This window comes from Phocoena phocoena, chromosome 10 (genome assembly GCF_963924675.1).
Source record: "Phocoena phocoena chromosome 10, mPhoPho1.1, whole genome shotgun sequence".
Lineage (NCBI taxonomy): Eukaryota > Metazoa > Chordata > Mammalia > Artiodactyla > Phocoenidae > Phocoena > Phocoena phocoena.
This window is the reverse complement of record NC_089228.1, coordinates 51,811,579-51,827,884: the sequence shown is the minus strand read 5'-3', so window position 1 is coordinate 51,827,884 and position 16,306 is coordinate 51,811,579. Positions and strand designations below refer to the sequence as shown.

The window sequence follows — 16,306 nt, the reverse complement described above, 5'->3', positions numbered from 1 at the left end:
GAGATTCAGGAAGGTCAACCAACTTCCCAGGTGATGCAGCATAGGGTCAGAGCTTAGACCTAAGCCAACTCCAAATCTTAATGGTAGCTTTTCCCATATTTGATTCTTGAATGTATCTTATTAAAGAGTTTATGACTTCACACTCAAAAGGCTATTGTAAAGAATGGGTATCCTTTCAAAGGGTTTTGTCATTCTGGTATAAAAACTGAAAACTAAACGAAATGTGTCTAGAGATAGACTAAATTTATAAGCTACAACTGGTTTCAGTTGTTTCTGGGAGGTCACTGAGGTTTTCTTGATTTCAAGGATGATATTAGGATGATTAATCTGTCTCTTATTCAGGGTCAGAAAACCACCAAACCACTAGAAATGAGCTCCTAGAAGATGGGAGAGAACGTTCCCACCCCCAAAGATCCTTACTTTTTAGGGAGCTACAATAAAAGAGCATGCATATTTCATTTGCTTCGTTGATTATCAGTCCTCCAAAACACAGACAGTAGCAGCAGGACCCAGGACATACCATCAGGAAACTGGTCAGCATCATCATCAAACATGGCTTCCTTGAGGGCAGACTTATTGAAGGGACTGATGCTATCTGAGTAGTTATACGGATTATAGTCTCGAGAGCGTGGAGAGGAGTGAGCAGGCATCGAATGGAGCAATGAAGTTTTATTATCAAGGGCTGTTTGGCTTGAGTCAGTAGCATCACCTCCTGCTCTTGGGTCAGACATCCCAGGACCGCCACATGTCTATTAATGGGAAGGGGAAGGCAGAGCAAATTAACTCCTTTTTAAATCTCTTTGAAATTCTAAAAAGATATTTCCCTACTGCTTCACAGGCTATTTTAAAAAGGTAACAATAACCAGCCAAAAAAAAAATTAAGTAATGGAAATCAACATGATGAGTTAAAACTTACATGCAAAAAGTCACAGTTTTTTATAAAGAGATGTAAAGAAACCACAGCCATAAGGGCAAATAAGAACTGTAAAAGAATGCTGTCTCTCCTCCTAGAGAATGGACTTGAGGACAGGGGAGGGGGAAGCGTAAGCTGGGACAAAGTGAGAGAGTGGTAGTGTATATATTGACATATATACACTACCAAATGTAAGATAGATAGCTAGTGGGAAGCAGTCACATAGCACAAGGAGATCAGCTCGGTGCTTTGTGACCAGCTAGAGGGGTGAGATAGGGAAGATGAGAGGGAGGGAGACGCAAGTGGGAAGAGATATGGGGATATATGTATATGTATAACTGATTCACTTTGTTATAAGGCAGAAACTAACACACCATTGTAAAGCAATTATACTCCAATAAAAATGTTAAAAAAAAAAGAATGCTGTCTCTAATGATTCCTATAGTTTCCTTGCCAGTGGCTTGATCAAGCAATATATACAATGTGACTAGCAACAGTTTCTCTATGCTAGTTAAAGATACAAAAGGACTTTCATTAGCAACACAGAACTAAAAGCTTAAAGTTGTAAATTATACAATGACAGTGTGTCCAACAAAGTATAAAAAAAAACAAATTAAAAAAAGGCCTACTTAAGAAAAAATAAAAACGTCCCAAAAGGACTGCATAACTTTTGGAAGGATGCCTGATGGAGTTCGGGCACATTAACATACTTATCAAAATATCAATTGTGATCATCAATATCACCATTACCACCATCTACTGAGCAACTCTGTGCCAAGTTGTTAGCTAGGTGCTTCACAAATATCCTTTAAATATTTGCTGTGCGCCTTTTCCATGCTAGGTATTATTCTTGGCACTGGGGATATATTCTTCAACAAACGAGAGAATGCTGTCTATCCTCATGAAGTTTACATTCTAGTGGAAGGACAGAGACATTAAGAAAACATAATGAATAAGTAAAGTATGTGGTACAGTAGGAGGTAATTAGTGTATGGGAGGCAGTACAGTATTATAGGGATCATGAGTGCTGAGGTGGGAGAGAGGAGGCTGAAGATTAAATAGGGTGGTCACTGAGAAGCTACTGGAGCAAAGACTTGGAGGAAGTGAGGAAACTGGCCATGGCTATCTGCAGGAAGAATGTTTAAGGCAGAGGGAGTAGCCAAGACAAAGGCCCCGAGGCAAAAGCATGCCCAGCACAGTGGTTAAGAATCTGCCTGCCACTGCAGGAGACAGGGGTTCGATCCCTGGTCCGGGAAGATACCACATGCTGCTGAGCAACTAAGCCCATGTGCCACAACTACTGAGCCTGCGAGCCACAACTACTGAGCCCGCACACCACAACTACTGAAGCCCACGAGCTCTAGGGCCCGCGTGCTGCAACTACTGAAGCCTGCATGCTGCAACTACTGAAGCCCACGCGCCTAGAGCCTGTGCTCCACAACAAGAGAAGCCACTGCAGTGAGAAGCCGGTGCACCACACGAAGAGTAGTCCCTGCTCGCCACAACTAGAGAAAGCCCGCATGCAGCAACAAAGACCCAACAGAGCAAAAAAAAAAAACCATGCCCAGTAAGTTGAAGGAACAGCAAGGAAGCATGTAGCTAAAGCAGAGGAGAGTAGTAGGAGATGAGGCCAGAGAGGTAAAAAGGGAAAAAAGTCTACTGTATAGACTGTGGCTTATATTTTTTTTTTTTTGCGGTACGCAGGCCTCTCATTATTGGGGCCTCTCCCGTGGCGGAGTACAGGCTTCGGACGCGCAGGCTCAGTGGCCATGGCTCACGGGCCCAGCCACTCCGTGGCATGTGGGACCTTCCCGGACCGGGGCACGAACCCGTGTCCCCTGCATCGGCAGGCGGACTCTCAACCACTGCGCCACCAAGGAAGCCCTGTGGCTTATATTTTGAAGATGGAGTCAACAGATTTCCTGCTGGACCGAGAAGGGAGGATGAGAAAAAGAGATGAGAAAAGACAACTGTTCTGTCCAAGGTTTTTGGCTGAGCAACTAGCATTGCTATCAACTGAGATGGGAAAGATCAGGAGTTCAAACAGGCAGCTGGACGTGTGAACCTGGAAATCAGGAGAGAGGTCTGGGCTGGATGGAGTCATATGATTTATTATATGCATAATAATTTTTAAGGTATGCAGTAATATCCCTATTTTCCTTAGGAAGACATGGAGGCTTAGAAGTGATAATCTGACTAGTGAGTAAATGCCAAACTCACTTCTGCCAGAATCCACTACTTGGCCTCCTGACACCGTACCCTGCTATCACTGGGGAGAAAGTCTCAATTAAGCAGTGACTCTTACTAACCTGTTACTGGTACCATAGGCAGCTTTTGGGGTAGGGAACCTCAAATACGAGTGGTAAGCAGGTTTTTGGTATCCAGTTTACTAGGCTCATCTGCCATACAGGCACGGGGAGAAAAACAATAGCAGGAAGTCAGGAAGCAGAGCAGGGAGCCCTGTCGAGATTTGCTGAAGCACTGCAATGTTCTATAATTTTGTAAACACTGAGAAACCACAGATTCCACAGGAAATGGTGGGATAGCTTGTTTTGAGAAAAGTCTAAGCTGTGAGAGAAAAGTCTAAGAAGAAGCAGAGTAAAAAAAAAACTACTTTTTTGTATAATGGCGGGGTAACAAACTGAGCAATAATACTCACAAATGTCAGAAAGATGGGTCATAACATTCTTAACTGGAACCGCAGAAACTGATGAAACAATCACTATCACTACACTGAACAGGAATAAAAAAGGTTTAAACACCTTATTTTGTCCTACAAGACCCACGTGATCTGGCCCATGTTCCCATACTGGCTTTCATCCTGGTTCTCAACTGTACAAAGCTTGCTCCCATCTAAATGTCTTCGCACTTGCTACTTCTTTTATGGAATTCTTCTCTCCTAGATCTTGTACGGCTTTATTTAGGTCTCAATGCAAATGTCATCTTCCCTTACAACTTAATCTAAAATAGATTCACTTTACATTCTAACCTAGAACTCCACAGTACTCATCTCTACCCAAAAATATACAAGGAACTTGAGGGCAGCGACTCTGCCCAAAACAGTGCCTGGCACATGGTAGATACTCAGTAAATACTGAGTAACTGACCCCTGGAAAATTATCTTTGAAAATGACAGAAAGCAAAGTTTAAAAATAAAACAAAATCAAAAACTCTTAATGAAAACACGTGCGATGTAATAATGTTCAAATACTCACTGAATCGCCTTCATCTTTTTTAGAATCCCTTTTCAATGGCTCATTCATATCTTCTTGACTGCGGAAGCTGAAATTCTGAATTGCTTCAGTGACACCTCTAAGAGAGCTATAAATATCTTCAGAATTCATATTTTCTGTGTCATAATCAAATGCACTATGAAAAAGACAACAATTAATTTTTATCTGTAGTTTTAAAATACAAATATTTTTGAGGAGACTACACGGGATATTTATAAAGACAGGATTAGAGAATGTATATGCTCTAAAGCATAATTAGCAAAACGAAACCTGACAGCTACAAATGGCTAAAGAACATGTCCCACTGATTGCCCATCAAGGGCAGCTTACAGTGACACTAGAATGCACAGCCCTTAACAACTGGTTTGTCTTTTCACCTTCAGAAATGTTCTGACTAACCAGAGGCCAGCAAATTACGACCCCTGAAATCTTAGAATTTTTTTTACATTTTTAAATAGTTGAGAAAAAAATCAAAACAATAACATTTCATGACACAAGAAAATTACATAAAACCCAAATTTCAGTGTCCATAAATAAAATTTTGGAACATAGCAATGCTGATTTATTTAGCTATTATCTATGGCTATTTTCACACTACAGGAGCAGAGCTGAGTAGAGGTGACAAAGACTGCATTGCCTGCAATGCCTAAAATATTTACCATATGGACCTTTACAGAGAATTTGCTAACCCCTGTGGTTAACTCACAATAATGGTACTGCTTAAAGAGGAGATAAATGTATTTTATATAAATCTGTAAGAAGGCTGAGAATTTTTTTTTTTTTTTTTTGCAGTACGCGGGCCTCTCACTGCTGTGGCCTCTCCCACTGCGGAGCACAGGCTCTGGACGCGCAGGCCCAGCGGCCATGGCCCACGGGCCCAGCTGCCCCGCGGCACACGGGATCCTCCCGGACTGGGGCACGAACCCGTGTCCCCTGCATCGGCAGGCGGACTCCCAACCACTGCGCCACCAGGCAAGCCCAGCTGAGAATTTTTAACAGTGAACGTAAGTGTTACTGATCTGAATTCTATAATCAGATTCTAAAATTCAACTGAGTATGGAATTTAGCCATCAAAATTGTCACATATGTATAACATGGAAAAAACAGGCTACATGATAAGTTTGCAATTGGTCTGCAGTATAATGAAGCATCTTATAATTGTAATGAATATGATGAAGCATATGTTATGATATATGGTTAATAACAAAAATCAAGCTAGTAAGTACAAATATGACCCACTAGACAGAGTGTTTTAAATTTTTATTTTATTTTATTTTACTTTTTTTTGGCTGCAAGGCTTGCAGGATATCTTAGTTCCCCCACAAGGGATTGAACCTGTGCCCCCTGCAGTAGAAGCGTGCAGTCGTAAGTACTAGAACGCCAGGGAATTCCCTAGGTAAAATTTTTTAAAAGGCCAGGAGATGGGAAAAATGTTAATCCATTAATGAGTTAAGAACTTCATCTGAAATATAGCCCATGCTTGAACTGCACAAGTGTGTGAAAATTTCACATGTCTTATTAAGGATCAATCTCACAGTCACATCTTTTCCTAACTATACATATTGCCATTTTATATTTAACCCTTCCCTATTTTTTTTCTTTATTTTTACATTTTTGTCTATAAGGTTAATTTTTTCTTCTATTTTTAGAGGTGGCTGGCCAATATTAGATCTAAATATTCATCATTATAACTTGACCTCAACACTTATATTGAGTATTATAATTGAAAGACACAATTGGCAATTAATGGATTTATACAGCATATCTGAGAAACATAACTATGCTATTTAATGCAACAAGCAGTAATTTCCAAAAGCTGTGTCCCTAAGTTTTCCTGTCACTTACAAAAAACAGTTCCATATCCTATAGATTATTATCCTCTAAAGGGTTAAGTTTTGGAATAAACAACATTTTTTAAATTTGCTAAGTTTCTATGTGTCTAAGACCTTTCAAGTTGAGTAGAAATCAACTGGAATTATATTAATGTCTGTTTTTCTAAGAATGGGGAATCTGCAAATACAAACCATGATGGAAAATAACCCTTTTATCACCTTGGAGATAAAGTATTCTGCGACGTGTTGGTAGGAGAAGTAAGAGGACTGGACCAGTTGGCTGGTGACCGTGGTGTTGGTCTTGTCAAAGGACTCCCCATGGAACCCTGTTGGACGGAGTCAAATAAACATTAACATATGACAGGTAGTTCAACCAAAAGGCTCTTCAGGAAGCCATACAATCAAGATGTTGAACAGCATGAGAGAGCCATACTTATAGGTCATTATTTTAAATATTCATGTACTTATCTCTAGTTTCTGTGGGAAAAAACTTTCTTCCCATTCAGAAATCTAGCTCTTTAAGCCTTTTTATTGTTCTCCTCACACACTTCCTTCTCTCAAATACTACCACAATATCTTTTTCCTCAAAGATAAAACAAGATCCCAAATTAACAATTTTAAATTAGCTCCCTGCTCTGAGACAATTTTCCTTCCTCCAACCATTACGAATGCTCAAATTCTGTTCCCTCTTGAGTTTGAGTTACAAATGAATTTTACAAAGACACCAAAGGAATAGAATCTGGTCATGTTAGTAATTTGCCTATCTCTTAAAATATAACGAAACAATACTTTCTCCTTTTATTTCTTAAAATTTTTTAATTTTTATTTTTTGGCCATACCGCACAGCTTGTGGGATCTTGGTTCTCTGACCAGGGATCGAACCCAGGCCCTCAGCAGTGGATGTGAAGAGTTCTCAACACTGGACCACCAGGGAATTCCCCCTTCTTTTAAAAAAACTGACTTTGGTCCCAAGAAATTGTTCTCAGATTGCTCTCCCCTTAGACATTATCTCAATCCTGCCATAAGTGCATCTACTTTCTCCTTTATCCGTTAGCAAAGGTATCGCTCTCTTTGTCTTTTTAAAACTTAAGTTCAATTCTTCAGGCATATTATGTAAATGGTTTGATACCATTTAAATATAACACTAATGTTTCATTTACTCAGATCTTACTTCTCCAAAACAAAATCCTGTGTTATCCAACCACCTATGGGCTGACAAGCCTGTTATTATTAAATGTGAACACACCCTTTAAAGCACTACCCTCCTCGGGACTTATTTGTTATTCCTGGAATAAGTCATTCTTTCTGGTCCTCAAATAAGGACTGGTTCATCTAAAGAGCATATCCTAATTCTCATGGCTTGCAAAGCTGATGCCCTCATCTAAGTTCTGCTACATTTCACTTTCCTTGTTCATACCCTGGCCACCGTTCACCACCATCTTAATGTACACCAAATTATAATAGAAACATGATAGGCCTAAGAACTCTATTCTTTCCAGGAAAATATTTAATTCTGCCCAGAAAATGCTGCCCAATGCAGATACAAAAATTGTACATTAGGATCAAAGTTTACTTCATGTAAAAAAAACAAAAACAATTATTGTTAACCAGTCATCACATTATACAATGGCCAAGAAGATAACTGAAAAATACCTGGGTTCCATTGCCAGTGTTTCGAAGGTGATTATGAAGAAGTTTGGTAGCACCATCCTGAAAAGTTTTTGGTAAAGCTCCTAATAACATTGTAAACTCTGGGGTATTGAGTTCAAATAAGGAAATCAGGACTGACTGCGCTGCCTAGAAAAGAAAGACATACAAGAAGCATATGAATATATTTTGTTTACTCAAAGGAGACCATTTTCTTCACTCAACATTTCTGTTCAATAGTGCAAGGCCATCTTTCCCAGGGAAAAAGATGTTCTTATATGCTTTAAAATTTCTTTGCTGGAAGAATAAAATCAAAAACTATTTGACTTACCATTTATTTTTTGAAGGTAAGACAGGAATATGTATAACAAAAAGTATAACAAATACGACCTAACAATCAATGGCAAAAGTCAACCAGACAGTTTCTAGGATTACTCTGTCAATATATGCTCCTACTTCAGTTTTCCTAAAAAAATTATTACAAGAAGAAAGATGGATGGAAATAAGGAACTACATCCCTAAACTATACAAAGCCCATCAAGAGCAACTTAGCACTTTAATTTTCATTTTCTCAATATAGGATTCTTTTTTAACATATTTATTTCTTTTTGGCTGTATCGGGTCTTAGTTGCAGCACACAAGATCTTTCGTTGTGGCGTGTGGGCTCTAAAGCACATAGGCTCAGTAGTTGCGGTGTGCAGGCTCTGTAGTTGTGGTGCACAGGCTCCAGAGTGTATGGGCATTGTAGTTGCAGCACGTGGGCTCTCTAGTTGTGGCACGCAGGCCCAGTTGCCCTGTGGTATGTGGAACCCCAGTTCCCTGACCAGTGATCAACCCACGTCCCCTGCATTGGAAAGCTGATTCTCAACCACTGGACCACCAGGGAAGTCCCATTATATGATTCTTAAATTAACCAGCTGTATTTAGTCTTCTCTCAAAGCAGCTAATCTTAACAAATCTACAATTCGAAGTTAAAACTAGTCTAATGTTTCTGTGGAAATGGGAACAAAAGAAATGTTACTCAGATCAGTTAAGAAAACATAAATTTCCTTTCTTCTTATAAAGTAATCAATTGAGTTATTAAAAGATTACACAGAAACTTAATTGAGAGGAGAAAGAAACCCAAATAGTTCACGATCATGACTTGTATGTAAATGTGCACATCTTGTTCTGGACCCTTTCTGACCCCACTCTATGAAAACCTAAGTGTTCCACGTTTATGACATCTAATAAACAACAGGAGGGGAATGGTGAGATTAAGTTACATTGGCACAATGACATACTACACAACACAGCCTTGAAAGATGATGTAGCTCTATACATGAAGAGACTGGGAGAGGACTATTACATACTGCTGAAGAAAAAAATTATTAAACACCGGTAACATAAGCTCATTTTGTTAAAAACAACAACAAAGTATACACTGTGTGGGTGTGTACTCTAACATGTTAATAGTGTTTAAATAAAGCTATTTGCATTTTGAAACAAAACTTTATGATCTTGTGTCTTTTTGGAACCTAAACAGTGAAAGGATCTCAAGTTAATTTGAGCAAATGAATTAATAATTGTTAAGGTATATTTTATTCCACCTAGATTGTATTTTGGTGTATGAGATGCAGCTTTATTTTCTCTCTAGAGACAGACAATCGAACTGTTCCCAAACCAATGAGTGTATCCTTTCCTCATGACTCAAAGTGACACCCTTATCATGAACTAATCTTCTATATAAACCTGTTTCTCTGGACCCTCCTTTATATTTCATTGATCTTTGTCTATTTCTGAATCAAATAATACAGGTTTAAATTGCATGATTTAAAATGCAATAGCTTTATTTATTTTTTACTTTAATTTTTAAATTTATTTTTGGCTGCATTGGGTCTTCATTGCTGTGTGCACGCTTTCTCTAGTTGCGGTGAGCAGGGGCTACTCTTCCTTGTGATGCAAAGGCCTCTCATTCTGGTGGCTTCTCTTGTTGTGGAGCACGAGCTCTAGGCACATGGGCTCAGTAGTTGCGGCACACAGGCCCTAGAGCGTGCGGGCTTCAGTAGTTGCGGCGTGTGGTCTCAGTAGTTGTGGCTCACAGGTTCTAGAGCACAGCTCAGTAGTTGTGGCACACGGGCTTAGTTGCTCTGTGGCATGTGGGATCTTTCTGGACCTGGGATCGAACCCATGTCCCCTGCATTGGCAGGTGGATTCTTAACCACTGCACCACCAGGGAAGTCCATGCAATAGCTTTAGTATATTTTGATGAAGTCCTTTATTTCTGTTAGTTTAATGTCACATTTATTTTACTAGCTACATTTTACATTTATTTAAAAATAATTTTCCAGTCTTTAAATAAAAGTAACACATACTCATGGATTAAAAAAACAAAAACAAAAAACCTTTAGAAAAGGTTTTATAGTTCTCAATCCCCTGTTCAGCTCTCCAGAGAGTTCTTTGTAGTGCTTGTTTTTACTGATTGTTAGGTATACATGGGCTTAAATAATTATTTCTTGATTTATCAGTTAGGAACATTTTCTGGTGATTTCCTACTACATTAGATGAAAACTTAGGTTCCGTTCAATATCAGCCCAACCTCTCCTACCCTCTTCTCCCTTACACAACATAGCTAGTCCATTTTGTCACATTAGTCAAAATAATGTTTAAAAACATTAATCAGATCGTATCATTCCCTTACTTAAAACATGTCAATCAATGGTTTCTACAGTCCCATCAGTATTCTTCGTCTTGAAATATCCCCAATTCTTAATTTTGGTGAAATCCAACTGATCTATTTTTTCCTTTTGTTGTTTGTGCTTTTGGTTAGAATCCACTGCCAAATCCAAGGTCATGAAGATTTATCCCTCTTTTTTTTTTTTTTTTGCCGTATGCAGGCCTCTCACTGTTGTGGCCTCTCCCATTGCGGAGCACAGGCTCCGGACACGCAGGCTCAGCGGCCATGGCTCACGGGCCCAGCCGCTCTGCGTCACGTGGGATCTTCCCAGACCCGGGCACGAACCCGCGTCCCCTGCATCGGCCGGCGGACTCTCAACCACTGCACACCAGGGAAACCCTATCCCTCTTTTAAGTTTTCTAGGTTTAGCTTTTACATTTAAGTCTTTGATCATTTTGTATTAATTTTTGTATATGGTATGAGGTAAGGGTTCAACTTCATTCTTTTGTATGTGGCTATTTAGTTGTCCCAGCACAATTTGTTGAAAAGACTATGATTTCCTTATTGAATGGTCTTCGCACCCTTGTCGGAAATCAGTTGCCCATAAACACAGGTTTTTTTCTGGACTCTCAATTCTATTCCACTGGTCTTTATGTCTAGCCTTATGTCAGTACCACACTGTCTTGATTACTATTACTTTGTATTAGGTTTTGAAATCTGGAAGTGTAAAGTCCTCCTACTTTGTTTTTTTTTTTCAAGGCTCTTCTGGCTATTAGGGGTCCCTTGGAATTCCATTATGAATTTTGGAATCAGCTTGTCAATTTCTGCAAAGCTGGCTGGGAATATGGTAAGGATTACACTGAATTTTTAGATCACTTTGGGAAGTATTGCCATCTTAAGAATATTAAGTATTCTGATCCAAGATCCAATGGAAAATGATTTTCCATTTACCTAAATCTTCTTTAATTTCTTTCAATATTATTTCATAGTTTCTACTATAAATTTTGCACTTCCTTTTAAAAATTTATCCCTATTTTAATCTTTTAAATGCTACTGTAAATGGAATTGTTTTCTTAATTTCATTTTTGGATTGCTCATTTCAAGTGTTTAGAAATACAATTGATTTTCATATATTGATTTTGTATCCTGCAACCCTGCTGAATGTGTTTATTAGTTCTAATGTTTTTTTAGTGATTCTGAAGGATTTTCTATATATAAAATTGTATCATTTGCAAACAGAAATAGTTTTACTATTCTTCCTTTCTCTCTTTCTTTTTTTTCTTTTTTCTGGCCTAACTATCCTGGCTAGAAACCAGTGAACCCTGCTACAATGTTTTACAGAAATGGTGAGAGAAGACATCCATTTCTTGTTCCTGACTTTATGGAGAAAGCATCCAATCTTTCCCATTAAGTAGCTGTGGATATTAGTAATAGCTGTAGAGGTGCCCTGTATTGGGTTGAAGAAGTTCCCTTCCCTTGATAGTTTGTTTAGTTTACGATTTTTTGTTTTTGTTTTAATCACGAAAGATGTTAGATCTTGCAAGATGCCTTTTCTGTTGAGATAATCATGTGGTTTTTGTCTTTTTACTATTGATGTGGAGTACTACAATAGACTTTCAGATGTCAACCTTACATTCCTGGGATAAATTACACGTGGTCTTGGTGTATAATTCTCTTTTTATATGTTGCAGAATTTGGCTTGCCAGGATTAAAAGGTCCATATTTGTAAGAGACATTGATCTGTAGTTTTCTTTTTGTGTGTGATGTCTTTGGGTTTGTTATCAAGATAAAACTGTCCTCACAGAATGAGTTGGAAAGTGTTCCTTCCTCTCCTGTTTTTTAAGGAAGAGTTTGTGAAGAACTGATATTAATGCTTGGTAGAACTCACCAGTTAAACCATCTGAGCCTGGGCTTCTCTCTGTCGGTGGTTTTTTAATTACTAAATCAAACTCTTTACTTGTTCTATTGACTTCTTGAGTCAATTTTGGTAGTTTGTGTCTTTCTAGAGATTTGTCCATTTCATCTAAGTTAACTACTTATTGGCATACAATATTGTAACATTCCTTTATAATCCTTATTATTTCTGTAAGGTTAATAATAATATTCCCTCTTTCATTTCTAATTCTAGTAATTTGAGTCTTCTCTTTTGTTCTGTCAATCTAGCTAAAAGTTCATCAATACTGTTGATCTTTCCAAAAAACACAACTTTTGGTTTCACTAATTTTCTCTATTGTTTTTCTATTCTCTATTTTATTAATTCCTGCTTAATCTTTATGTGTTTTGTCTTGTTTGGCTTGGTTTTAAAAACTGAAGTACAGCTGCTGTACAATATTATACGTTATAGGTGTACAATATAGTGATTCACAATTTTTAAAGGTTATACTTCATTTATACTTATTATAAAATATTGGCTATATTCTCCATTGTACAATATATCTTTGTGACTGATTTCATACCTAATAGTTGGTACCTCATAATTCCCCACTCCCATATTGCCCCTCTCCTGCTGGTAACCACTAGTTTGTTCTCTGTATCTGTGAATATGCTTCTTTTTTGTTATATTCACTAGTTTGTTGTATTTTTTAGATTCCCCATGTAAGTGATATCATACAGTATTTGTCTTTCTCTGTCTGACTTATTTCACTTAGTATAATGCCCTCCAAGTCCATCCATGCTGCTGCAAATGGCAAAATCCCATTCATTTTTATGGCAGAGTAGTATTCCATGGCATATATATACATCACATCTTCTTTATCCATTCACCTGTTTTGTTTTTTTTTTAAGATTATTATTTTTTTTGATGTGGACCATTTTTTTTTTTTTTTTGATGTGGACCATTTTTAAAGTCTTTATTGAGTTTGTTACAATATTGTTTCTGTTTTATGTCTTGGTTTTTTGGCCCTGAGCCATGTGAAATCTTAGCTCCCTGAGCAGGGATCAAACCCACACCCCCTACATTGGAAGGCGAAGTCCTAACCACTGGACTGCCAGGGAAGTCCCTTCATTCATCTGCCGATGGACACTTAGGTTGCTTCCATCCATATCCTGGCAATTGTAAAAAATGCTGCTATAAACATTAGGGTGCATGTATCTTTTCAAATTATTTCAAACATTTCAAATAATGTTTTTTTTTAAATTAATTAATTAATTTATTTTTGGCTGCATTGGGTCTTCGTTGCTGTGCGTGGGCTTTTCTCTAGTTGTGGTGAGCAGGAGCTACTCTTTGTTGCGGTGCAAAGGCTTCTCACTGCGGTGGCTTCTCTTGTTGCAGAGCACGGGCTCTAGGCCCACGGGCTCAGTAGTTGTGGCTCGTGGGCTCCAGAGCACAGGCTCAGTAGTTGTGGCACAGAGGCTTAGTTGCTCCACGGCATGTGGGATCTTCCTGGACCAGGTCTCAAACCGGTGTCCCCTGCGTTGGTAGGCAGATGCTTAACCACTGTGCCACCAGGGAAGTCCCTATTCTTAGTTTTTTGAGAAACCTCCATAGTGTTTTCCACAGTGGCTGCACCAATTTACATTCCCAAAAACAGTGTATAAGAAGATTCCCTTTTTTCCACATCCTCGTCAACATTTGTTATCTGTGTTCTTTTCAATAATAGCCATTCTGACCGGTATGAGGTGATATATCACTGTGGTTTTGATTTGCATTTCCCTGATGATTAGCGATGTTGAGCATCTTTTCCTGTGCCTGATGGCCATCTGCATTTCCTCTTTGGAAAAATGTCTATTCAGTTCTTCTGCGTATTTTTCAATTGGGTTGCTTTTTTTTTTTTGCGGTACACGGGCCTTTCATTGCTGTGGCCTCTCCCGTTGCAGAGCACAGGCTCCGGAGGCGCAGGCTCAGCGGCCATGGCTCACGGGCCTAGCCACTCCACGGGATGTGGGATCTTCCCGGACCGAGGCACGAACCCGTGTCCCCTGCATCGGCAGGCGGGCTCTCAACCACTGCGCCACCAGGGAAGCCCCTGGGTTGCTCATTTTTTTGATGTTGAGTTGTATGAGTTGTTTATAAATGTTGGATATTTATCCCTTATTGGTCATATTATTTGCAAATATTTTCTTCCATTCAATAGGTTGTCTTTTTGTTTTGTTTATGGTTTCCTTTGCTCTGCAAAAGCTTTTAAGTTTAATTAGGTTTCATTTGTTTATTTTTATTTCCTTTGCTTTAGGAGATGGATCCAAAAAAGTATTGCTGTGATTTATGTCAGAAAGTGTTCTGCCTATGTTTTCCTCTAGGATTTTTACAGTCTTACATTTAGGTCTTTAATCCATTTTGAGTTTATTTTTATATATGGTGATAGAGAATATTCTAATTTCATGCTTTTACAGGTAGCTGTCCAGTTTTCCCAGCACTAGTTACTGAACAGATTATCTTTTCTCCATTGTATATTCCTGGCTACTTTATCATAGGTTAATTGACCACGTGTGCATGGGTTTTATTTCTGGGCTCTCTATTCTGTTCCATTGATCTATGTGTCTGTTTTTGTGCCAGTACCATACTGTTTTGATTATTCTGGCTTTGTCAACAGAGCTAGATACAGAATGCAAGAAACGAATGATTAGGGTTGAAGAGAAGTCTCAGGAAGAAGGTGAAGAGAACAGAGGAGGGTCTAGAAAGGAACTCCCCAGAAAATAAATAACCTATGTTTTTGAGCATATGGAAAATCTTAGCCATGAGCATATGACAGAGATGTTGAACCTAACAACAAGTACTTAAAAAACATGTGGGGGAAAAAAAAAGGAAAATGAAAAGGTAAATTATTAACACCAGGACAAATAAAGCTTCTGTAAGGAAGGAGGCTGTAATAAACCACTTGGCGTAGGGGTGAATACTTCCACAGTCAAAATTAAATCTTTTCTATTGAGTACCAACAATTGATTCATAAGTATTTTGAAGGTTATGGGGAAAGACACAGGAAAGGATAGGGGAAAGTTAAGTCTTAATTTACAAAGGTAGACAGACATATATAATGACTAAATTTATCAATGGATCAATAAATAATGCCTAAAATTAATAAATCAAGAAACAGTGCAAGCTCTTATTTGAAATATATAGGTAACTGTGAGGGGAAAGATTTGAAATATTTTGAATGGCTATAAGATTAGAGGTTGGGAGGACTGTTTCAAAGACAGTTATCTTTAATTCTAAGTTTGAAAATTATACTCATATTAATTGGATAAAATTTAAAATAAAATTTAAAAGAGAAGATTTTTTTTAAAAAGGTCTTTATATCACCAGGTAAATAACTCTGTGCTAACTGGTAACATCCTGAAAATATTAGCTTCCTTCACTGGCAATCCAAAATGACTGACTTGCTTTTCTTTATCTTCTAAATCTTAAATTAAAACATACCTTCCGAACATCAGAACTTTTGGGTTCTGTTGTCCAAGTGATGACCCGAGACACTGCCAGGCGAGTTTCACTGGAATTTATAAAATCTCCTGGATCCATCTGTTTGGCCAGAGTTTCTATGTATTTAAGGATAGCAACCTTCACCTGCAGAGGGATGCACAATGAGAGAGGACAATCAGCTGGTCATTGAGGGGCAATGAGAACACTTCAGAAATAATTAGGTGACTTTTTTTTTTTTTGGCTGTGCTGTGTGGCATATGGGATCTTAGTTCCTCCACGGGGGATCAAACCCATGCCCCCTGCAGTGAAAGCGCAGAGTCTTAACCACTCGATGGCCAGTGAAGTCCCTAGGTGATTATTTTTTTGACAAATACAAAATGAATAAGCATCAACAACAAAAGAGAAGTTATACAATCACCTACCTACCAGAGGTACAAGTATATGAAAATGTGGATTTTTTTCACACACAGCAGAACTTATAAGTTTCATTCCCCGTGTTTGAACTGCTAAAGACTCTCTTGATAAGATCAGACACTTCTCCTTGAGTCTGCCTTCAGAGATTACAGCTGACTCTTGTCTAGATTTCCCTAGGAACCAGTCTTTATAAATTGAAGTACAATTTGCCTCTTGGGGAAATCAAAGAATTTTGGAAATAAGGTATTATAAATCAAC

General features: G+C 38.4%; 1 protein-coding gene across 32 annotated transcripts in view; it reads right to left on the bottom strand.

Moving 5' to 3' along the window:
* CLASP2 (cytoplasmic linker associated protein 2) overlaps nucleotides 1-16,306 on the bottom strand; it is a 178,656-nt gene that overhangs the window by 14,981 nt on the left and 147,369 nt on the right. For all 32 annotated transcript variants that reach the window (XM_065885770.1, XM_065885763.1, XM_065885769.1 and 29 more), the window contains 5 exons: nucleotides 15,635-15,778; nucleotides 7,632-7,775; nucleotides 6,198-6,304; nucleotides 4,129-4,282; nucleotides 521-749 (listed from right to left, as the gene is read on the bottom strand). In XM_065885770.1, the coding sequence (XP_065741842.1) occupies nucleotides 521-749; nucleotides 4,129-4,282; nucleotides 6,198-6,304; nucleotides 7,632-7,775; nucleotides 15,635-15,778 (778 nt within the window). The remainder of the gene's footprint in view (nucleotides 1-520; nucleotides 750-4,128; nucleotides 4,283-6,197; nucleotides 6,305-7,631; nucleotides 7,776-15,634; nucleotides 15,779-16,306) is intronic.